Source organism: Rhipicephalus sanguineus, chromosome 10 (assembly GCF_013339695.2).
Source record: "Rhipicephalus sanguineus isolate Rsan-2018 chromosome 10, BIME_Rsan_1.4, whole genome shotgun sequence".
NCBI lineage: Eukaryota > Metazoa > Arthropoda > Arachnida > Ixodida > Ixodidae > Rhipicephalus > Rhipicephalus sanguineus.
The window spans coordinates 63,967,573-63,993,268 of record NC_051185.1 but is presented as its reverse complement, the minus strand read 5'-3'; the positions used below and the strand labels follow the sequence as shown (position 1 = coordinate 63,993,268).

Genomic DNA, 25,696 nt, shown 5'->3' with positions numbered 1-25,696 from the left:
ACACACCGCTTGTCGTGCGTTTTGGTCAGCGTGGGACTGCGCCGTTGAAGACGCTCCCATCAACCCAGGTGGGGCCTTCACCCGAGGCAGCCATCATTCAACACTTCTTCCAAGTTATACTGGCAGTGGAAACGGAGGTCATCGGCCCTTTCCCCTTTGGACTGAAACTCCTCGCCGACCTTTCTCACCTACGAGTCTTCGGGGCGTGGCGAGTGTATTGTGTGACTCTTTGCCTCCTTTCGGGAGGCCGGACGCCAGGACGACAGGTCACCGGATGGCGGGGGGGGACGTTGACACCGGTTTGCCAGTGCTTATGCAGTGACAGTCTCGGGGCTATAAAAGCCGAAGACTTTGCTGTTATTTCTCTTCTTTTCACCTCCTGACTTCATCATGTAAATAAACACGTTCCTTCTTGAAAAACGCGTCTCTTCCCTGAGAGCCAGCTACCGTAACGAGACCCGCCGAACCCCACTCCTTACAGTACTTTTTAAATGCAATTATCATGCGGCCATTTTGAAATATAGTGGCAATTGCTGATCCGCATTCAATAGCCGAGGGGCCATTTGCGTTAGCTTATGCGTACCATAGTTTCTGCATATTCTTCCACTACGTCGGGAGAGTGAGCACCAAGCTTTTGGAAAATGCGAAATGACGAGTTTTCGAGCCCAGTCCCCACGCTCCGAAACGAGCGTTAAGCTTGGCTATACAGCGAGTCTTATAGGAAGTGAATATATTTGAACAGAATGAACGCGAGTTGTGCGTGCGGTGCGAAAGAAATGTAAAAAGGAACATTCCCTATGACAGCTTCATTGACTTTCGAGGTTTCGAATGAAAAAGCCTTCTGCAGGGCTGCATAAGAATCCAACGCGGGGAATTGTAGAATCAGAAAAATGCTCCTTTTTGGACATTTCAGACCATACATGCATTTTTCTGGAGTGTTTAAGCGGAATGTCCAAATGCTGACAAGTAGCACACAAGCTGATGCCTCCCCTAAACAGTGTCCGGCGGCAGGGCGCAAGCTTCAAGAAAATTTACGCTAACGCAACAATTCTACAACTCCCAAAGGAGACATTCCGACCCTCAGCCTCACTAGGTTCCAACCCCCACTGAGTGGAATGATGACGAGATTTGTAATACTTTGGTGAATTCCTGCAGGAGTGAAGCGTTTTCGGAAATTAGATATATGAGGCGAGATGTCGTACTCGCGAAAAGTACAGCATTGTCATCAACCAGACCATGTCTACTGTAGACCAAAGGGGCCGAACCAAAGCTAGTTGAATGGTTAAAGATGGAAAGAGCACCGAGTTCAACAAAAGCGGGCTTTTCTTGCTCTCGGTGGCATTTGTCACCACAAATGGACTCGAATGTCCCTAGTATTGGCGGTTCCTGACTATACGATCACAGTGTCGATTTATGACAGCGAGCAGGCAAATGACAAAATATTCCTGGATGACCGAGTGCTTTTCTTCTACTTCTATGGCACCTGCGATGGCGTCGGTCTCCAACAAAAGAAATCCACAGCATATCCACCTGATGAATGATGATGAGTGGGGCGAAGCTCCGGAGGATAATCATCGGTAAACCGTGAATACTCCGAGTAATTCGCCCAGTATATGATCAAGTAACACGTGAGAAAGACCGTGTATATATTAAACATCAAACTTTGATTGTACTGTTGGTTTACGTGGTCCCTTCATTACACGGTCCCTCTAGCGTACGTCGCCGCACTAAATCGAACTATTGCCGTCCACCAATGACACGCGCCATATGTGAATCTTCCGTGTATTCTGCCCAGTACATCATCAACGACCTGATATCGGGCACGTTTACACTAAAGGGCTGATGAGAGTCATGGCAACTGCAGCTCACTTTAATTTTACCTGTACGCGGTGAATTTTTATTGCTTTAACGCACAGGAGGAATCTCACATAGGCACTACCTTGGAGGTCAAATACAGTGCCGATATATACTGGTTGGTCAGTAAATGGTTGTGCAGAGCGAGCAGTCGGTTTTTTTAATCAAGAAACTCGCCAGCAGACGCTGCCTGCGTCGGCCTCGCGAGGCGAGAGAGCATCTGCAACGCAGCGAGCGCGGAGCATCGGCGTCGCGAGGCGAGAGAGAGGGGGGGGGGGGACTAGAGCACGCATCTGCAACGCAGCGAGCGCCTCCATCTAGCGATCTTTCTGAGAACTAGAGGCGCCTACGACAGCGCCATCTAGTGAACACTCCAAGAACTAGAGTAGCTACCTACTACTACTACATACTACAGAGGAGGGACAGACCCCCCACCCTAAGGACCTCGCCCCTAAAATGAGATAGCAGCACACTAATGCGTTGAATTCCGAGCCTACGCCGAACATCTCATATGGATGCCTAACTTCTCGTTAGAAAATGCGTTTGCTCGACTTGTTTGACCACGCCAGTTAGCGAATTATTTAAACTTCTTTGATATGTCTGTTAACGCTATTGAGAAGCGAAAGATGCAGCGGAAAGAGCAGCATTATAGCTCCTAAAACAGGCTTGCATTTAACAGCTGCGGTTTACTTTACCACAGAACAAAAATGACAAGCAAGTTGAACCTCCGCTGATCGGCTAGCGACAGATTTCGGCGCTGATACACAAGTAAGACAAATAACTGTCCCATCTCACCTCACCTTGCTTCGCGTTCTCTTGCCTGAGGTTGTATGACGATAGTGAAGGACTTGGTGCTGCAGGAATAGCGCGAGTAGTGGCGGTCCCTGGCAAGTGAGTCGGGATGCAACCCGTTTCACAGCAGTTTATCCGACGTCGGAGTGACGTTGAATATATATGGTACTTCTTGAGAAGGAAAGGCGGAAGTTTGCCGACGTGTGGTAGGAAGGGAAATGTGGATGAGGCGGTCGGAGCGGTGAATAGAAGAATTGCAGCTGGAGGGCCGAAATCGTCCCTCCTCTCCACCAAGTGAGTCGTCATATCACCACCCACGGCGGGCTCTCAAAAGTATCGCGGGTGCGCGCGAACCTACGCAAATAACGCGTTTTCGCAAAAGTCTTTCGACGTACTCCTGATGGCTTAGCATCCATGATGAGTCACGAGGATTGAAATTACCGTATTTGCTCGAATCTAGGCCGGCCCCGATTCTAAGCCGACCCCCGAAGTACGCAAGTTCAGAAAGAAAAAAGATGGTTGATCCCTCTGTCATAGGAATCGGAATAACACGAAAGTAAAGCGGGCCCTTACAGAAGTAAATGAATGTTTACTGTACATTGATATAAGAGAGTTTGTACAATGTATATTGATGTCAGGCAGCTATACACCGTTTAACGTGTATGCACCCACTTTCATGATTGGTGGTACACCTCCATCCCGCGACTAACGTCAATGTTAATGATTAAACAACTCCTTGTGGTAGCTGCAACTCGTTAACGGTGAAAGCGTAATCAGAGATCGAGGTGTGAAAGCCAGAAGAGCGTCGCATAGTGGACGCAGAACTTGGCCGCCAGTCCCGCGGCATGTTAAAATGTGATTCAACACCACGGCCGGACTAGAGGGAAACGCCAAGCGCGTCGTGCCGCCCCGGTAGCCTGGCCGCGATATTCTCGGGCGAGCGCGTGAGCGGGGGAACACTGTGTTACAGCCAGGGGTGGCAGGCTCGCGTGCGCAGAGTTATATTTGCTTTGGATTAGCGTGATGCTATGTTACCTCCCCTATTCCCCCTCCCCATGTGTAGGGTAGCAAACTGGACGCATTGTCTAGTTAACCTCCCTGCCTTTCCTACATTCCTTCTCTCTCTCTCTCTCTCTCTATGAGCGAGGCCGACGCTTTTACGACGCTTGGGGTAAGATCGCCACCTCAGGGTATGCCAAGGCATTGACAAAATTGAACTTCAATTGAAAGCGCGCCGAATGGGACGGATGTGTAACGCGTTGCAGGTGCTAATCGCGGAGGCCACAGTAAAGACGAATTACTTTACTTTACCGCTCCCAGAGGGAAACACCGCCCCGCCAACCGAGAAAGTGGTAGCTATAAAAGGCGCATTTGTAAAGCTTCTAGAGTCTGTGCCCGTGGCGCAGTGGATAGCGTGCACGGCATCTCTTGTTGCGGAACCTAGCGGTTGCGGGTTCGATGCCCGTTGACGGAACTTCTTAGCCATCTGATCGTGTAAAGTATTTTCGACGTCATTTCTGTCACGGAAATACGTCACTAAAGTCTTGGTGGACGCCAGCATAAAATACTTTCGTGTTAAAAAAAGAACCTATTTATTGTACTCGAATCTAAGCCGACCCCCCCCCCACTTCGCACATCGTTTTCGATAATAAACACCGACTTAGATTCGAGTAAATACGGTACATCATGCAGCAAATCACATGCCAGGGCAAGCAGCATCCAAACATCGGCTATATAGTGAGTCGACGATAGACTGACTAACGGATCGCCCTAGGCGGCGAACAGAGATCTCTGTTCTCTGCGCCGTTCGTCTGCGCCCGTTGTGGCGGCGCACGCGGTCAGCCGAAGCCGAAGAAACAACGTCTCTGAGAGGCGTAGCCATTTCTTTTTTCTTTTTTTCTCGATCTTTTATTTTTTGGTGACGTCATACGGCGTCATAACGAGCAGGCCGTCTGCTGCAAACTAACGGAGCGCGAAAGTGTCCGCACGCGTTCTATCGAGCGAAAAACCGGCTTCGCACGGCACGATGCGGCGGTTGCGGCTGCCGCAACAACTGATTTTGAGAAAATGGCGCTCGCGACAGGTGCTTCTCTTGCTGCGTTTCTCGAAGCAGATGCAGAGGAATTTGAGGTGCAGGATGTGTTTGAAGACATGAGCGAGCGCGGCGTCGCTTCGGGTTCTTGAAACGAACGGTGCGAAAAAAAACGAACAGGCCTGCCTTTGGGCTGGGATCTTATGCGCAGTGACTTCTTAGTTCAAAAGCGCTACGAGCTACAGCCACATGTCGTCCCGGTCCTCACTCGTCAACGACGAACCCAGCGGGCACGACGGCGTTGAGATCTGTGGGTGCTCTTTCATAAAAGCAAGCAGAAGGTCCCTTTGACGATGCGACAGCCGGAGCTGAAGGCAGACGTTGCGGTGGGACGACATTTTCAAGAACTGCGCCAGCCGCTACTTTTCTCTCTTGTTTTATTGCGTGCGCGACACCACATAGCGATCACATTAGAAAAACTACCACTAATAAATATCAGTACTCAGCCTATTGCTTTTTCAGAAACTGTTTGAGCTTGAGAAATAAAAAACAATATATTTTCGTATAACAACTGTATTTATTAGAAGGCGAGAAACACTTCGTTTTGATGTATAAGGTCCCCTTGCCGAGGACAAACGATGCGCGTCTACTTCCGGAAAGCTCGCCGCTTTACGATTAGCTGTCCTGTTCCTCCGGCGGGAGAGAGCTGCGGACCACCCACTTTTGTGACGTAACACCGCCAGAACGAACGCGGAACGAACAGAGATCTCCGATCGCCCGCTAAGTGAGGCACCTTGGAAAAGGTGACTGAAAAGATACAGTAAACTTGAAACATTCTGTGGCGTGCCTAAACAACGCCAAGTATGTGATGTATTTTAGAACTAGATAATAAAAAGTCATTTTGCATTTTACAACGACGTTTATTAAAGATCAGTATCGTGCTTGAGATTAGTCTTGCTTTGGGAGGACAGCCGAGCGTAAACGTAGGCCCTTCTGTAACGCAGGCCAGGTTGAGCAGGCCATGCTGCATATAAGCGTCTGCATTTAATTTTGGCCATTTCCTAAAGTGAAAATAATCTTCATTAGGCAAGATAGATCAACAATGCTTTAAAGACCAATAGTCCACGGAATTTTGGTAACAAGTGCTTAGGAAAGTAAAAAAATGGGGTAGTGTATGGTGTTAACATTGCTTTAGCGTCTATTGAAATGATGAAGGAAAGTTCAGTTGGTTATCTGTGGCCAATAGTCGACAAAATGTTGGTTACCGGTGTATGGGATGTTTAAAAACGGCGTCAGAACTTTAAAATTACCGTTGGCAGGTTCTATCGACATTTCCCATTGAAATGTCTATTGCCGTCTGGTATAAAATTTTTCCAAGGGTGCACTCGTCAGTTCCTCTGCCGTGTCTATGCAATATTGAATGCACGGACAATACTTAAGCATAATTATACACAAGGATTTTCATGGCTGCTGCATCTTCTCATTAAGCAAGCTACGCTATCTCGATGGTGTTGCCTGTAAGCAACAGCCTTCATAGGAATCTATAATGGCTTAACCGGTGTTTCTTCTGTGCATTTTAACACGAAAGTGTTTTATGCCGGGGTCCACCAAGACTTCAGTGATGTATTTCCGTCACGGAAATGACGTCGAAAAATATACACAATCAGATGCCAAAGAAAAAAAAGGTACCGTCAACGGACATCGAACCCACGACCGCTCGGTCCGCAACAGCAGATGCCGGGCACGCCATCCACTGCGCCACGGTCACAGACTCTGGAGGCTTTACGAACGCACCTTTTATATCTACCACTCCCCCGGTCGGCTAGGTGGTGCTGACCTCTGGAGTGCTAAGGTAAAGTAATTCGTCATTGCTGTGGCCTCCGCGACTAGCAGCTGCAACGCGTCAGGCGTCCGCCCCATTCGGCGCGTTTTCAATAGAAGTTCAATTTTCTCAATGCCTTACACACCGCGAGGTGGCTACCTTTGCCCAAGCGTCGTAAAAGCGTCGGCCTCGCTCAGGATCACGCTAATACAAAGCAAAAATAGCTCTGCGACGCGCGCCTGCCTCACCTGTCTGTAACACTGAGTTCCATGCTCACGCGCTCGCCCCGAGAAAAATTGCGGCCGGGCTACCGGGGCGGCATGACACGCTTTGCGTTTCCTTCTAGTCCGGCCGTGGTGTTCAGTCACATTTTAACATGCCGCAGGATGGCGACGAATGTCTGCGTCCAATATGCGACGCTCTTCTGGCTATCACACCTAGTTCTCTGATTACGCTTTCACCGCTAACTACTACAGCTACCACAAGGGTTTGTTTAATCATTTAGCTGGGACGTTAGTCGTCGGGATAGAGATGTACCACCAATCACCAAAGTGGGTGCATACACGTTAAATGGCGCCATAGCTGCCAAACATCAATAGAGATTGTGCAAACTTTCTTATATCAATGTACAGTAAGCATTCAGTTACTTCTGTAAGGGCACGCTTTACTTTCGTGTTATTCCGATTCCTATGACGGAGGGATCAACCGTGTTTTTTCTACAGTCATTACATTAGAGAACTATTCAACCCAAACGTGATTGTTCCATTTGTTGTGGATGTCTATCGGTCTGATTGCGTTCCGCTATACGAAAAGATAAGTGGATCAGGACTTGAATTGCCCTCTGTGCGGCTGCTGCGTGCGCACCAGAACAGTCCCTGAACATTCTATTCAACAATATTTGCCTTTTCGAACTTCCGTATTTTAATTAAAGTAAGCTGCTTGCAAATGCAACTGTTCAAAACGGGGTAGAATCTGCAAACATATATCTGTTTCTAGCTATCATGCCATCGCACGTATCGGTCACATTGGTTCTATCGTCTGTCTCACCCGATGCTTTGACGTAGTTTATTGAACGTATACATGAATCATCGTCTACAAACTCGTGAACGTTTGGGAACAATTACGACACAGAAAACATGGGAGTGGCATACTGGGGTCAACGTAAGGAAAAAGTGCAACATGCACTAACATTCCCTTGCCAATATTCTTTTGGCATTCTCTTGCCAATAACGCATACAGCAATAGCAATTAGCACACGACGTGCGCAGCGTAGCACTCACAGCCACTTACCTTCGGCTAGAAAACAAGCATCAGGCGATTTACCGAGCCTGAGTTGGCCGTGTGCGTGTGACCGTCAGTCTAGAGGCAACATAATTTTATCAGTTTCCGATGTGCACGAACATCAGGTCGAATTTGCATGCCACAGCGCCCTTTTTATCGGTGATGTGCGCGAGCATTTCAAGACGTTGTACTCCAAGACTCAGCACATATATCACTAACAAAGGATTGGTACCTGTAATGCTATCGTTTGCTCCTCACTTAGCTTGCCGTTTAGCGCGCATCATAGTGACGGAAGCCTAAGTCAACGACCGCTACAAGAAACACACAAAAGGCGCACGCAAAAATCGACCGCATCCGCCCAAACACAACATGCCTCGCCGAACACAAACTTTCCAGCGCGCCGCCATGTCAGGAAAAATAATGAAAAGGTGACAGTGGCGACGCCACAGCCTCAGCAAGGTATATGGCGACAGCACTTAAAGAAATTCACTTCCGCCAGCGTCTCAGGTGACGTCATTACTGCAATCGGCACAGTGTCTATGCCGAACGCGGCCTCAGGCACGCAGTAGACATTTGTTGTGATTCTGAAGGCATACATTTGTGGAGCAAGGAACGCTCGCAGCATGTTCGCAGCCTACCCCCTTTGGTGGGGTGGTGGCTGGAACCAGGTTCTCGGCCCAAGTGACACAATGATTATGAATATGTAGACGAGTACATTGTGAAGCTGTTCAGGAGAGGTGTGGTTGCAGCATGCATTTTACGACGTTGTTCTCAAAATTTGCATTCGTAGCCTACATGATGCTTACTCTCTTGAGGCTTACCACAAATGTAGGCAGCTGCGATTTTAGATGCGAAGTATCTTAAGGCCGAGCTCAATCCGGTGGTGGTGGTGTGCGGCGTGACCACCCTTACTGCGCATGCGCATACCCTCTCCACACACCTCCTCTCCACTCACACTCTCCCCATCCCCTCTCCACTTTCCCTCTCCCCTTCCCCTCTCCACTTTCTTTCTCCACTTCCCCACTTTCCACTTTCTCTCTCCCCTCCCCCTTTCCCACACCCCTCTCCCCTCCCCTTTTCCACTCTTCCTCTGAAACGCGGGCTAGACCTAGACATGCCGAAATTCTCTCCTGCGCAACGCCGCGATGAGCTCGAGCGCATGCGCGTCCCCTCCCCTTCTCTCTCCTCTCCTACGCTGCCCCCCTCTCGCCCGCCTGTCGACCTCGTTCCCCGCTCGCCCTGTGAGAATTAACGGCCAGGCTAGATGGAAGATGCAACGCGCGTAGCGTCCCTGTTCGCGTTCCACGACGCGAGGTCGGTAGCATGCCCAACGAACGCCAACGGAACGAGATCGTGCAAGTGCTCCGGCTTCGCATCGCCTCATGGTTCCCTTTAGCAGGAGATGGTGTAATTTTTTACGCGATTGTTGCGGTGGATTACGTCGTCTCGTTGGGTACATACCACGAAGCCCAAAAGTGAACTGCTCTACATTCAGACAACTTTCGTCTTGCTTGAGTTTATATCTGCTGATACAAAATACTAGCGTATTTTCATAACTACGATTACTAAATATTCTACTAAAAAGATTAATTCCTAGGGTAGGTGCCAGTACTGCAGCTATACCTACTTATGTTTTATTTTTATATGTGAACGTTTGAATTAAGCTTCCCCCCAGCATACCAGAAGAGCAACAATGATCATTAATTCTGTTTCTTTTGTCGTGCTTGAGTCAACACTCTTAGCTGTAACACTCGTGTTAAAATTTACTAATAATTTAGCAATACACTGTTAAGCGTTTTTCCCTCATCAATACAATGAATGGGCTGCGAAGGATCGTAGCATTCGAATGGAAAACGTCAACATGCTATGGCACACAACACAGGAATTTTGATTTCTTTCCTGTCAGTTAACAAGATTAATTAAAAACCTGGTAACCAAGAGTGCATTACGATGCTTACAAGACAAATTCTATCGCGTCTGTTGAAAACTTTGCACTGCTTGAATATGCATTACCAACTGACCCTAAATCCTATTCATTTGAACTACAATCACCTTTCACATTACACTAATCGTAATACCCGCAGCTTCTACAGCATAGTACAGCATAATACACCCTGATTTTCTTTAGCCAACATTTCCTCACTGCTTACCAGCATTCTCGCGATAGTGGGCGCGGTCTCCGAACATTATACACTATTTGCTGCTGCCTCTCAACATCGCCCAAGAACGCCCACCATTCTTTTCACTTTACCCACTCACCGTACACCATAACCCCACCATTTTCCAATGCCTCCCACTATCTTTCAGCATTATTTCAGCACTATATTCAGCATCTTTTCCAGCATCAACCATGGTAGTTTTCGCAGGGTCGTTTTGATAAAACTGGTGTCTATGCTCTCGCGTGACGCCCACGTTACGTCGGACTATACAAGGTAGCCTGTAGGCATCAGTGCTGTCGATAGGTTTGGTAGGCCCACATACGCACACAACTAATCAAAGTGCAGAGAGACATCGATTGGCTGGCAACGCTTGGCTCAACGCAAAAAAAAAAAGTAAATAATGCTGCATAAGCTGCTACTCGCTTACTGCTTCGCATGGCATCGACTTCGAAAATGCGTGGGATCTACTGCAGCTTTTTTCTCTATTCATCGTTTCCAAGCAAGCCCAGCCGTTCGCGACACAGTTTTTGAAGGTGATTGCTGTAATGTGGCCTATTAAGTGGAGGACAAAAAGTGAATAAGTGAGCGAACAAGAGTCAAGCAGCAACACAAATTACCCATAACAATAACCCATAACAATAAATAGCGAAACATGATTGAGCATACCATCGAAATCGTATGGCTGAGACGTAACGAAGATAAGCACAGATGGAACCAATAGTAGTTCTTATATATAATTCGTATGCAGCAATTTAATTTTAAACAAATTAATATTGCAGAAAATGATCATATTATTAATGTAAATCCTGTTGCGTTTTGATTACGGTAACCGGGGTTCGATTAGCGACACGACGTAAGGGTGGACTTTGTAATGCTCGACCGCCAGTTGTCATAAAAATGCAACTTAATATAGCCAAATGGACCTTTTACATTGGCTATGGATACCGAAGCAATGTTGTCGGGAGAAATCTCGTAAGACGATGCCGTGTAACGATCGCCAGCTGCAAGAAAGGGGAAGAGAGGAGGCATTGCACGGGCTGAGCGAGGAAGTATGCAGGAAGCCGTTGCAACGACTTACGCAACAGGCCTGCAATACCACAACTAGCCATGTGTTACGACATCATTGAGGCATTTCTATTCTTTTTCCCAACAACGTCCATTCTTATTGATATTCATGATGCTGTTAGTCGTGGCATAGAAGGTAAGTTATGCGCTGATCATTGTGTTTATTTTTTTTTCATTCATATAATCATTTACTACAAATAATATCGATTACAATACCCCCACAGCAACCTAACAAATGGAGGAATTGTGCAAAGAAAGAAGAATGGCACTAAACACGACTAAATGCATCTGCCTTCAATTTCTTGGAAAAAAAATACAGTCTTCATATACTTCCCTGCTGAGGTTCATACCCGTTGAATTCAATTTTTCGCAAATATTTCGGTGTGACAACGACCGCTAACCTGTGTCGAAATCTTCATTTTGGTCACATTTGCTCATGTGCTTTCTGCAAGTTCTTTCTCTGACACAAGCTTTATACTGCTCCTAGTTATGCTTAAAGCTCCTTTGATATGCTACCTTTGTGGGGCCATCGCGGATGTACGCGTACATTGTCTGCGATGTACAACACTACTTTGATAGAACTAATGAAATAGAACGGTTACAAATACGAAGACAGAAATTTAGGCTTACATTTTTTCACGACTTTACAATCAGAAGTAAAGTCTGAATTCTGCACCCTAATTATCACCTTTAACTAGAAGGCATTTCCGGGACCACCAAAAGAATTCTTTAACGCCATATTTTTCACGTACCGAGCTCTTCAAGTATTCATTTTCTCGAAGGACAATAAATGAATGGAATTGTCTTTGTGAGGATGGTTATGGCTCTGAGCAATAACATTACCGTACTTATGAAGAGCTGATGCTTGTTTCTGTGTTCGTTCTTCATTCAAATATAATTAATGTAGAGATAATGCTGCGGTTCATTGATTTTTATTTTCATTACCGTTCTGTTTTCGCTCTGTTGCCAAGCGTGCATGGACCTTGAGTCGGTGGCGTAGAGTAAATAAATAATAAAATTAGTGAACAACCGCAGCCGACCGATCTCACAGCGTGTTGCGCATACATAGTGATGTCACCGAATGCTGCGTCTGAGGCGCCGTAGAATTGCAGGCCGATTGCAAAAGAAGTTGCAACGGTTCCTTTCAACATTTTCGCGCCTTTGCCCCCCCCCCCCCCCGCCGTTTTTGTTTCTTCCTTTGCAGTTGCCTATCGCTTCCCTTCGCTGTCTTAACCAACTGCGCACAACAATAACCCTTAGGATCTGATCGACACACCCACCTAAAGAGATACAAAAAGAGTCATTGTCAGTTTACCTGAAATGGTAAAACCATGCTCTTGCTATTCTCCTCTAAGAATGGAGCTTCCACAGCAGTTAGCTGCCAGCACTTATTAGCCGATAATAAACGAAGGATTGCTTGGCCGAGACCTTGTGTTCTCAGTAAAATATTAGTATTAATGAATTTCAGTTGTTTGGCCACAATTTACTGAGGGACCTCATGAAAATAAATGCGGAATTTTAGGACCTTTTCATTCGCTAGTTTTCAAAAAGACGACACCTATTTCGTAGTTGCTCACCAGAACGAACCAAGATACATTCTGAGATTCTACAATTAAGGTGGAGCCCGAGACCAGAACCTTTTCAAGGTTGAGGTTTCCTGTGCCACCGATGGAAAGGGTGTTATTTCGTCCACTTTAATTCATTTCAGTGCATGTGATGATTACTACACTAGAGTTAGAAAATTACAAATAAAGTCTCCCGCGTTTTCCTTGGCATAACTTTTCAGTTGCATTCGTTTTGTTCTCTCCATTGAACAAGTAGCTCCAAAACTAGACTAAAATAACTTTTGGTTTTGCTGCCTTTATATTGGGATGGAGGTTTTATTAACGCCTATACATTTGTTCATTTGGAACCGCATGCCATTCTTAAAAGTGCGCCAGCCGTAGGGGCACAATTTTTTGCCTTGATTTTAAGACTACGTTCAATCTGCTCCCAAAACAAATTCCTTCAATTACATGCGCACTATAAGTGGGCAGAAGTGCATTTGGAAGTGTCGGGACGCCTTGCCTGTACAAATCGGATAATGTCATTGTATATGAGAAAATTCCCAGTGTTTCACCTGACAGTCCTCATGTAAAACACGTTAACTTCTTAATAAATCATCGCCTCTTTTGTATTTATTATACGTCTGTTTTTGTTGTGTCTTAATTTGATTGCGCCAGTCAGACATAAGGTAGCGCTTTTTAAATCAGTATTGCCAGCTTTCAAGTATTACTTTTAATATCGGTTTCACTATATGCGACGGCCGGGCAGTGGCCATAGAACATGAGTGTGAGCAGTGTGCTTGTTAAAAGTCTACTGATTATCATTAGTCCAGGAGTCTTATGGGACAAGTGCACTGCTATTGAATAAAGTGGCTGACTGGGCTAGTTCCTTGTGCATATTTAAGGTTAACAGCGCGAAAAGAACACACGGCGGACAGGAAGAAGACGGGACAAGCGCTGACTTCCAACTGAATTTTTATTGACAAGAATGCTCTTATATATACCCGAGTGAACAGAAAAGAAGCGGTAACAGAAGGTGAAAACATAAGCAAAGATATGAAACAACTAGACATCAACTATCACTGAGCCAGCTATGCCTACTCGAGCATCCCAAAAAAGAGAGCTCCCTGTCTGTCAATGCAACTGATAGCTTCCTTACGAACGTGCCCCTTTCACGCGCCATCTGAGCTGCCTCACAGATTATATGCTCATGCTCTTCTTTAACCTTATCCAGAACTTTGGTGCTTTCAAACTGCGGTGTGCACCCACACGTGTTCACGTGAAGCGTTCTTTTCGTGCTGTTAACCTTAAGTATACACTGCTATGTTCAGCCGTTATCGCATTTGGATCATAACAACAAATAACGTTTTTTTTTGTTTTCCTATCGTACATACAGGTCGCGCACGTCGTCGCTCGAAATTATTTGCATTTATATATAAATTAATTGTGCTTACATTTGCGACGTTGGAGGCCTAAATCTTTTTTTTGTCCCCCTATTTTTGGCGCCAAAAACGAACTTTTTTAACGCCTAAAAATCTGGCCTCTACTCATCATACTTCGCACAGTTTCTCCAGCATATTACAGCATAGTACACCATCATTTTCCTTACCCACCATTTCCTCGCTGGTTGAGAGCATTCTTGCGATAGCGGTCGCAGTCGCCCAACAGTATGCACTATTTGGTGCTACTTCCCAACATCACCCAAGACCGCCTTTCATTCTTTCCACTTTACCCATCCCCGTGCACCTTGCCCCTTACCACTGCCCAATGCCTCCCACTATAAACACCATGATATCATACATATTCAGCGTTATTTCTCCTGTAACCACATCTTTTCCAGTATCCACCATGGTAGCTTTTATAATTAGCAAATTTCAATAAATTTACCACCTATGCTCTAATGTGACGCTGTTGTTACGTCGGGCTATATGGTAGCCCTTAAACACCAGTGTAGTAGATGTGTTTGGTAGGCGCAACATATGAGCATAACTATTCAAAGTTCAGAGAGACGTCGTTATACCTCTGAACGATTGGCTCGAAGCAAAATAATAATAATGACAACAACAACAACAACAACAATAATAATAATAATAATAATAATAATAATAATAATAATAATAATAATAATAATAATAATAATAATAATAATAATAATCAATCAAACGTTTATTTAATGTGCCCATGAACAACCGTAAGGTCTTTGTACTGGCGCACGAAAAAAAAAACAAAAAAAACAAAAAACAAAGGAAACATTCATAATAAAATATCAGGGATAAAAAAACGTTACAAAATTGCACATATACAACTATGCGCAGGCAAAGAAAATATATCAACAGTGTACAAGGCTATGTAAGTACAGTGCAAAGCTCGGAGCAGAACAACGACTGGGAGCTGTGAAAAACATCGAGCTCCAAAAAGTAAGCATTGTAAAGACGTTGTATCCTGCCAATGGTCGAATGTTCACAGAGGCAGGCGGTTACATGAAAAGGTCTATTCTGTCTGGTCAGCTTACGTGGAATTCGGAAATTAAGACAGTTGAGCAGTACAGGGCAGGATATGATACCATGCACAAGCTTGTAAAGAAATAACAGATCAGCGCGATTTCGTCGGCAGCAAAGTGATGGCAATGATAATAATCCAGCAGCGTTAGAACGAGATCCAGAGTCATTTCTAGCGAAACGATGGTTGTAAATGCTTAGGAATTTTTTCTGGACTCGCTCAATGGCGTTGCTGCTGGAATTAGGAATGCCATTCCAGATCACAGATGCATACTCTAGTTGAGGAAGACATAGCGCGGTGTACAATTTTCGGAAGGGCACAGGAGAACGGAATTCTCTAGACATTCTGCAAACACAGCCTAGGGTGCGAAGACCCCGCAAAGCAACACGCTTAGCGTGAGCAGAAAAGTGTAAGGTGCTATCAAAAAGAACACCTAGATCATTGACCTCACATACCTTACACAACGACACAGAATTGACAGAATATAAAAATGGCACACTAGATGTTTTTCGAGTGAAACTCATTACTTTTGGTTTTTGAAATATTTAGGGAGAGGTTATTGCTCCTGCACCATTCAGAAAAAGAACAGAAATCAGATTGCAGCAAGCGACAATCGATAACTGAATGAATTTCCTTAAATATCTTTATGTCATCGGCATACAAAAGGAAAGAAGAATTCCGAATGACAGAAGAAACATCATTAACATAAATTAAAAAGAGGAGTGGGCCCAGTACCGACCCTTGAGGAACCCCACTAGTAGCTTTATACAAAGAGGACGTTTGGCCATTAACGGTAGCGTAACATAATCTATCAAGAAGATAGCTATGGATGAGATTCACAATTGAAGAATCAACATCAAAGTGTGCAAGTTTATCCACAAGCAGCGAATGGCTGACAACATCAAAAGCTTTGCTAAGGTCACAGTAAATAGCGTCAACCTGTCCTCTCTGCGAAATAGGCGTGGAGACTTGCATCATGAAACTGGCAAGATTAGTGACAGTTGAGCGGCCAGCGAGAAACCCATGCTGATTCACAATCAATTAATTTTTTACATCAAAAGACAATATTTTGTGAAGAGCAAGCTCAAAGATTTTGGATGCGGCACAAAGAAGGGAAATAGGGCGGTAGTTCGAGACGTCACTTTTACAGCCAGACTTAAACACTGGGAAAACACGAGCAGTTTTCCACATGCTAGGAAACGTTGAAGCATGCAGACACTTATTAAATATGGTAGTCAATACTGGGACAAGTATACTGCCATAGGCTTTTAGTATGGCAGAGGGGATGCCATCTGGGCCAGCTGAAAAGGATGGTTTCAAGCGCTTAATGCATTCTGAAATGGTATCTTCATCTAGCGACGCAGCATCAGCTGTGCCAACTGCCTTAACCTGTAATAATAATAATCAATCAATCAATCAATCAATCAATCATTTATTTAACGTGCCCAGGAACAAACCGTAAGGTCTTTGTGCAGGCGCACGCAAAAAAAATCAATAAAAATAAACAATACAATACAGACAGTCTTCAGAAATAAAAAGAGCAAAAACACGTAGACAAAGAGAAATGAACACAAAAGGGGAGGAGTAAAATAAGAAAATGTGAGAAATATTGAAGGGGAGTAAAAAATTAGATTGCACATATACAACTATGCGGAAAGACGGAGAAGGGAAGACTTTGTACATTGTGCCATACTATGTCAAAACAGTGCAAAGCTCGGATAAAAACAATGATTGTGGACTATGAAAAACGTCAAGATCAAGAAAATTAATATTATAAATACTTTGTATTCTGTGAACGGTACGGTGTTGGAAGAAGCAGGCGGGTACATGAAACGGTCTGTTCTCTCTGGTTAACTTACGCGCAATTCGAAAATTAACACAATTGAGAAGTACAAGGCAGGATATGATACCGTGGACTAGCTTGTAGAGAAATAAGAGATCAGAACGATTTCGTCGGCAGTGAAGTGATGGCAGTGATAATGATTCAGCAGTATTTGAACGAGATCCAGAGTCATTTTTAGCAAAGCGATGGTTATATATGCTGAAGAATTTTTTCTGGACTCGTTCAATGGTGTTACCGCTGGATTGAGCAATGCCATTCCATATCACGGACGCATACTCAAGTTGCGGAAGACATATTGCCGTGTATAATAATAATAATAATAATAATAATAATAATAATAATAATAATAATAATAATAATAATAATAATAATAATAATAATAATAATAATAATAATAATAATAACATTAATAATAATAATACCAATACGGCATAGGCTGCTACAAATAAATGCTTCGCGTGACATCGACTTCGACAATGCATGGGATCTACTGCAATTTTTTCGCAAGTCATCCTTTTCAAGCAAGCTCAGACGTTTACCACACACTTTTTATAGGTTATTACTGCAGTGATGTCAATTCAGTGGGAGAGAAAAAGGGAGCTATGTAAAAACTGAACAAACGAGAGAACACAAGTTCAGTGTTAACAGGAAGAACACAGCAGAATCGATAACACTAAACATTGAAACATGATTGAGTATACAGTCGAAATTCAATGATAGAAACCTGATAAGGACAAATATTGATGGGATGATTAGTACTGCCATTATATAACTCAACTGCAACAGTTTAATATCAAATAAACAAATATGGTAGAGAATAATCATAACATTATGTGAAGATCCTATTGTGGTATCGACTACCATAACCACAGTTGTACTAGCGAAACGACGTAGTGGAGGACATTGCCGTGCGTTCGACCACCTGTGGTTATAGAAATTCAACTAAATATAACCAACTGGGTATTATACAGTGGCGATCAAAGCAGAATAAATATTATTTTGAGAGATCTCGTTAGGCGGCACCATATAACGAACGCTAGCTGCAAGAAAGGGGCAGGTGAGGGAGGAGGCAGTGCGCGGCCTGAACGAGAAACTAAGCAGCACGCCGTGGCAACGACATACAAAACACAAAGAAAAGCACACGTATGTGCGCCTAATACTTTTCTATTCTGGTCTTTGCTCTACTTTCCACAAAACACACGGTGCAGCGCTACACACCTGAGCGACGCGAAACTGAGAACACAGACGCACCATTGACCGTTCGCATTTCCGACAGTGCCGAACGGGGTGCTGGCCGCACACGCATACACAAACGTAGAAGCTCGCTTCAGTCTGCAGACAATCGTGAAAAGAACACGCCCACAGTACGGGATGTTGCACTGCCGTCGCTAAATGCCGCCCACGTCCAGCGTCGAGATCACAGTCGCGCACACACGGGACACGGGCATGCACAGCCGACACAGCTGAGCAATTCGGAAACTTCGATGACCAGGCAACGGAAGAAAATGGCGAACGCAGCGACGGGCGACGGCGAGACTTCGACTTTAGATGCAGGCTTCTCCTCTCCTGGTGTGTGTGTGTGTGTGTGTGTGTGTGTGTGTGTGTGTGTGTGTGTGTGTGTGTGTGTGTGTGTGTGTGTGTGTGTGTGTGTGTGTGTCCGCTTTTTTTTAGATGCGAAGCAGCTTTTGCGCTGAGTTGTGTCCGTAGTTCCATTGGCGACCGTTCCGCCTAGCATAGCCATGTGAGCACGCGCTCGCGCCAAGGCAAAGTCTTCTTCCTCTTGTTCTTCGACCGCCTTGAGGATGACACGTGCAGAGCACTTTAGGGGCCCAGGCTGCCGTATGCTGTCCTAGCTTAGCGTAACGCATACAACACCATGTGTGCTGGTACGCGCTAGCGCATTCGGGCCTGTGTAAGGGGCTGGGTAAGACGCTGTCGCCTCTCCCCCTTACACGGTCTCAGCAATCACGTGATGGCCTCGGGGAACGAAATTTTGTAGACGCGCTATGAAACCGCGTGGCTTGCTACAACAAGAGTTCGGGACGAGTAGCAGCAACAGCAACTACAGCGAATTCATGGAGTGTCCCACTTGCAAGGACGCGTTAACAAGGCGTTAACAAGTCGACGCATGCGCTGCTTCCCATCCCCACATAGTTCCCTTTAGCGGGAGATGGCGTAATTCTTTTTATAGCACGAAAGTGTTTTATGTCGGGGTCCACAAGGGCTATACTGACGTATCTGCGTCACGGATATGACGTTGTAAAATATAAAGACTAACAGTTGGCAAAGAAAAAAAACGAGAAGAAAAAGTTCCGTCAGCGGGAGTCGAACTTGCGTCACCTCGCTTCACAGCGCGGGGCACGAAACGATTCGGCCATAGATGGGCATGTTCTTTGCCATTCTAACGGCAAGTTATTTATATACACCGATTACCGAAGGGAGTACTCAGAGATCGGTGGCACTTCAGCCAGTTTTCTTCATCACTAGCGAGCTGGCGCGATGGGCTCGAAGAGCGCGCTTTAAATGTCGTCGCCCCACGCGGATGAGCGCGCGCCTCTACAGGGCGTGGTCGCTCGTTGGCGGGCATTTCTCGTGATGGCGGTGGTGTGTACGTCTTGAGAGTACGAAGGTCACTTCGCTCACCGCAGCGGCCGCTTTTGCGAAAGGAGCGCGCTGCTCACGCAGAAATAAGTTACAACTGCGACAGTTAGTTCGCGCTCATCCTTTGTATGTTCGTTCCGTGTGTCCTTTCTGCTTGAGCAGCGCGTTGCAAATTTCGAGCTGCTTGGCGTTATTCGCGTGACATTACAGTTTGTTGCTGTAGCATTCATTCCTGCGCGCTTGGGGGCGAAAGAATGCATAAGAAACGCTGAACTACGTCTGTGAAGACACATTTCACTTTCGTGTTATACCGATTCCAAGGACAGAGGGAACAGCCATGTTTTTTTTTTGTCTTTCCTCACTCGCGCATGCGTCGAAAGGTTGCGTTATCTTGTTTCTCTCTCGGGGCGCATGTAACAGCCCTCCCGTTTAGCGGCCGCTTGAAGGAAGTCGTGTTTATATATTTTTTAGAGCGACAATGTCAAAGAGCTCGTTTCGCAGAAATTGCGGTGTCGGTGGCGCCGGCGTCATTGGTTCTGAGCGAAAAAGCAGCTTTGGTCATGAGCGAAAATTCCAGGGCGTTTGCACTTTGGCTTTTCTCGCTGCACCGTGTATACATCTCCACCGACAAGCGAAGGCAAACCTAGCGATTGAGAAGGCGATAGTGTGTGTGTGTCTGTGTGTGTGAGTGTGTGCATGCGTGTGCACGAATATCGCGGTCACGTTTTAAAGGCGAAACGTAAGGGTCCCCCCCCCCCCGTTTTCTTTTGTTTTTGTTTTTTGCCGGGCTCTCTGTCCACAGCATTTAATGGCGTACGCTGCGGCGCGCCTCCTCTAGTCGGTGTATAACTAGTACCCGACTCAGAGTGTGCGTACGCGTGAACATCGCGTGTATTTACGATCGCGGATTCTATGTGAATGTCAGCGGTTTTCGTCGCGATATGTTGACGAGGAATGTTTCGCCGTCACTTCATCTATTGAGCTACTCTCAAAGATATTAGACTGCACGAATATTTCTTTGCCGCTCCTAATATTTCAGAGGTGCAAGACTAAAACAAGCTCTTATATGGAGACTTACAAAGAGGGTTCAACTTAAATTGAGGACGACGCAGCGAGCGATGGAAAGGAAAATGATAGGTGTAACCTTAAGAGACAGGAAGAGAGCAGAGTGGGTCAGGGAACAAACGGGGGTTAAGGATATCATAGTTGAAATTAAGAAGAAGAAATGGATATGGGCCGGGCACGTAGCACATCGGCAGGATAACCGGTGGTCATTAAGGGTAACTGACTGGATTCCAAGAGAGGGCAAACGCGTGAGGGGAAGACAGATAATTAGGTGGGTAGATGAGATTAAGAAGTTTGTAGGTATAACGTGGCAACAGAAAGCACAGGACCGGGTTGTTTGGCGGAACATGGGAGAGTTCTTTGCCCTGCAGTGGGCGTAGACAGGCTGATGATGATGATGATGATAATAATGATGATGATGATGATATGGCAAGAGAGTAAAACAACCTTTTAATCTCTCGCGGGATGGAAGAGTGGAAGAGGCACTTTACTCCGTCTCGCCAGGAGGAGTGAAATGCCTTTTCACTCCTCCTCGCTAAAGGGAGTAAAGCGCCTCTTTGTAGATAGAGTATATTGAGATCTGCGGGAGTAAAACAGCTCTTTAGCTCTCACTGCAGGAGTTTCAGTTTTTACAGTGCAGTCCTCCTACTTTGTTAACTGGCCGTGTCGAAAATTGCCAAATCATAAACGTTGTTTATCAGCAACACGCTATATATTATTCCTATCATTGCTGAAAAACGGCCGGCAGGGGTGGATAAAAGCGGCAGTGGGTGAGTGCTCAAGCCGAGGCTTCTACAAGTGGACTTGTCTTCTTCAAGGCGGGAAGTGATTTCCTTAGCGCTCATGTGCATGTGCTGCGCGCCCTCTGCTCCACCCGGGAGAAGCGGAGGGCAACTGCAAAAGCGGGGGTGGGGGCAGAGGCAGCCGTGAAAAACTGGGTGAATCTGATGGAAAGGGGTATTCCGTGGGAAAAAAGAACATGATAAAACAAACGGGGGTGCTTCAGTGCATTGACTGTATTTTACTCTTTCGTCACTTGCTCAGGTGCGTTTTCTAGCAACACAGCTCGCATATGAAAGTTTGCATTGAAATCCACACAATTGGGCGGTGCTTAATAGGAGTTGAAGCCCTTTTAGTAAAAAATTGTGCTTCTCATGTCCCTCTCCGATAGCATTTGCCCCTTTACCTTGCTAGTTTGCTTTGTGAGGTAGATGCTGTTTCTTTGTTTAATCGGAAAGCAACAGCTACCTCTTTCAGGCACGAGAGTACGACTGTTATAATGCAAAGGCGCATGCGCACAGGTATTCCAACGTTACAGGGACGTGTAGACGCGCTACTTTCAGGGCGCCATGAAATCGGACAGGTTAGGCCGTTTGCTCTTCCAGTCGGCTGGCTGCCATACGGGCGTTCCCCACAGCAAAGATAATTTTGTGGAAACAATGAGCAACTTCATTAGAAGTGAAATGATCCGCGCATCGTCTTTCAATTTTTTGAGCGACAACCTTATCAATTTTCTTTAATGGGCCACTTACGTTTCCTTTTTTACTACTTTTCGTTTCTTTCTCTATTTCAATCGCATTGCTCTTTACTACCAATTTCCCCATGCCGGGAAATTGACGCGCATTCACGCGTTCAGCAGCCTTCCACTAGAGTTGCCACAGAGAGAGAGAGACAGACAGAGAGAGAGATAACAATCTTTAATGAAATTCCCGGAGATGTTAGCCTGGTTTATTGCCTGGCTTAATTGCTATAGGCAACAACGGTGGTCATGGTTTCGTATCCAGACCACAATGAAATGTGGCAACGCGTAATAGCAAATGATAAATGGTCTTTTGCCATATAAGAAACGGCTGGTCGCCGAGAAGCGCAGCTTCGGTGATTAGCCGGCTGCAGTGCAGCTTCCACGGCCGCGTTTCTGCACGCTCTACGGCACCAGGTTTTTCGCATACAGCGCCGCCGCTGCGCCTGAAATAGCTAACTCTTCAAGCCGCCTTAAAAAAAAAAAAAAACTCTGAGATGTGTATACACTGCCGAAACAAATATTTTATGTCATGAAAACACTCGTGGTTGATCAACGTCTAGGCATTACTGTCACCACAGTTAACTACACTAGTAAGACCGGGGCCCTACTTGATGCGATTAACGGAAAGGAACTATACCTCTTTCTTACGGAGGCAGGCTTGACATGTCAGTCGCGGAAGTCGGATTTATGAGTCCCTGCGAAGATGTAAAGAAATGTTACAAAGTATTATTATTTGTTCCTGCAAAATACGGTAACGCTGTACTTTCATTCGCTTTAAACACGCTTTCGCAATCACACTAAGTACAAGTGGCTCAGACAAAGTTGCAACACAATTGCATCTGTGCCCGGGCGTGTGCCCGGTAACTTCACAACTCTTTATCACACAGTCTAAAACAAGAGCTATTTGACTCCCTTCGGAAAGTCCTCACTTGCCACGTATATAATTCTCTTTAAAGAGGCACGTAAACTCTCTTTGGAGAGCATTGTGCTCTCTTCGGAGAGTTGTGTGACCTACAAGAGAGTTAACGTGCCTTTTAAAGGCAGTCATATACGTGGTATGTCAGGAGTCTCAGAAAGGAGGCACACATACTTTTTTTGCATAACGTTAAGCGCAATACTGAATCGACGAGGACGGGACAGGGAGTGACACACACACAAGCGCTAACTTTCAACAATGGTTTATTGTGAGCCGGATCACTGCATAAATACATGAAAATTGCGGACATCAGGCATGCGCAAATGTGAAGGATCTAGAAATGACAATTCTTTTCTGGACAATGATAATGATAATTATCAATGATAATGATAATTATGCATATGTCGCACCAACAAGGCCAAAGATCCACCCTTGCTAAGTTCATACTTTTTTTTTTCTTAAATGTAGAATCACTTATGTTAGCGGTTTTCGTAGGAATAATAATATGTGCCCACCAGGCCTACCTAGGAATATTCTTTTCATTACTCGGCCATCTCATTTATTAAAGAGCAGCCATTTCGAACTTAAATTCGAACTTAAATTAGTATCATATGTTTTAAATGTCAATTTTTCAGGCGTTGCACTAGGAGAGTCTGGAGTTTATATAATTTGTGCAAAAGCTTCATGCAGAGAACAGTATCTATTAAAAACTCGATCTACGTTTCCTTATTTCAGTGCGTTTAAGCCCCATAAAATAAAAACTAGGAGATAAATTCGAGGTTGCCCTCTTAAGGGGCTATTTAACCATTAATGAATTTTTTTTCAAGCTATAAGCGTAAAATATAAGCTCTACCATTTCTAATGCATTCGTTACTCTCAAGTGCGGCAAATCATCCGGGTTGGTGAAAATGCGCAGCAATAAGTGACTAGCGTACTAAGCCGCGGACAGGGCAAGATGTAAACGGGAGATGGCCTGTTCCACTTACATTTCATTTTGTCGCGTACTTAGCATGCTCCAAAGTTTTTGTCATGCATTATTTAGGGGAAAAAAGTCGGTTCTGTAGCTTAAAGATCGCTCTCCGCAGTTTTATGCTATAGTACATTGTAATAGCTTACTTAGCGTAGTGTCATTTTTGAGTGTTTGTGCTCTCTAATGAATTTAATTGTTCTTAATTTATTTTGAATGGCTACGTTTCAATTAAAAACGACTGACCTGGGGTGCTATGCACGATGGCCCCAGTTTGGTGAAACTCGGGATTTTTCCGAGCTCTGGCGACACCCCCTTTTGAACGAGCTAACAGTAAGAGAAGGTGAAATCCATCCCTCAGCGCGTGCTCCTTTCCATTGGTTACGATGGAACGCGGCGTCACGTCAAGGGTGGTCGAGAAGGTACGGTGGTGTCTTGAAACTAGTGGCACCTTCTTTCATTTGTTTGTGGTTCCGCTGAGTGCAGAAGTGCACCCATGCAAAAAAAGTGGCAGAAAGCTGTACTAACTATTTTTTATGTGTGCGCGGGCCACTTGAATTCATGTTCAAGCATTTATTATCTGCACTAAGTGTCCTTTAGAATAATCAGCGCCGTGGCCTCTGAGATTAGTTCCGACCGAGCGCCTTACAACACCGCGGCTAGAGCTAATCGCCGAGGCCACGTGTATAATCACCATGATCGGTAGCACAAGCCGATCGAGCGTCGCGAGCGCGTCGCCGTACTGCTCGAGTTGCTAGCGGCCGCCGCTAGGTTAGCGACGAGTTTTTGGGCCGAAAGACGCGCACCACAAGCTCTCGCTGTGCTGTAAAAACCGGTTTCTCTAGCTAATGTTGTGGCTTTAAACGGTTGTTTGTGCTTTTACTAGCTTGTAGTGGCTGTCTGCTAGCTGCGACCGCAAAAGTAAGAGCGCCAGGCTTTACGAAGCTTAAAATTTTTTAATCAACGCGGGTAGTCCCGATATGACTGTCACAGGGTGCCGATTGCAAGAGACGCGCGTGTATGTTTTTTTTTTTTTCGAAAGCGTAAAAATTCCTACCGCCAAGTGTACACAGTAAAAAAAGCATTTGGTTTTCACGTTATCGTATGTATGTCGGAGGACTGTAGCTGGCGGTCTTTCCGTGGAATTGTATTTCTCCACAACTGCAGTCGCTTTTCGTCTTTCGGCGCGGAGAAAAGACACAGCTTTTCGTTGCACGTTTTGTAGCCAGATTTGCTATTTCGGGCGAAGCATTTTCGTCCCATGGCAGCTGCCGCATCAGCGGCACAGTTCAAGCCACCGTGGTTTTAGCCGTGGTTCTAGTGTACAAGGTGAACGGAAACACCGATGCGGTCGCGCGCGTTGGTTTGTCAGAGTGCAACAAACGCGACGCATCAGAGCGGCTCTCAAGCCATGGGATCACCTAATCACGACCACCGTGGTCTGGCCGTGATCCTGAGTCGAAGGCTGACTGCGACTTTGCAACGCTGGTTGCGTCGCATAGGGACGCTCTTGCTCTTCGGACGCTTGCACCCACGGACGCCTCCGCATTTCTCGAAGATGACCAAGCAGAAAGGAAGAGACGCCGCTGCAACGCTCGTTGCGTTGCATGCTTTCCTTAGTGGCGCGTCCGTTCTAAGCGACGGCAACTCTTCAGTGTTGCTCAAGGCCTCTCTGATGTAATAAATACACCGCGGATTTATTTCTCAAAAGTTAAAGATGTAAATTCCAGTTTA

General features: G+C 45.5%; 1 protein-coding gene across 1 annotated transcript in view; it reads right to left on the bottom strand.

The window, feature by feature from the left end:
• The window catches only part of LOC119406444 (HEAT repeat-containing protein 1), a 157,274-nt gene that overhangs the window by 4,399 nt on the left and 127,179 nt on the right, over nucleotides 1-25,696 (bottom strand). The window contains exon 24 of the mRNA XM_049420100.1: nucleotides 10,886-10,941. Within this exon, the coding sequence (XP_049276057.1) occupies nucleotides 10,886-10,941 (56 nt within the window). The remainder of the gene's footprint in view (nucleotides 1-10,885; nucleotides 10,942-25,696) is intronic.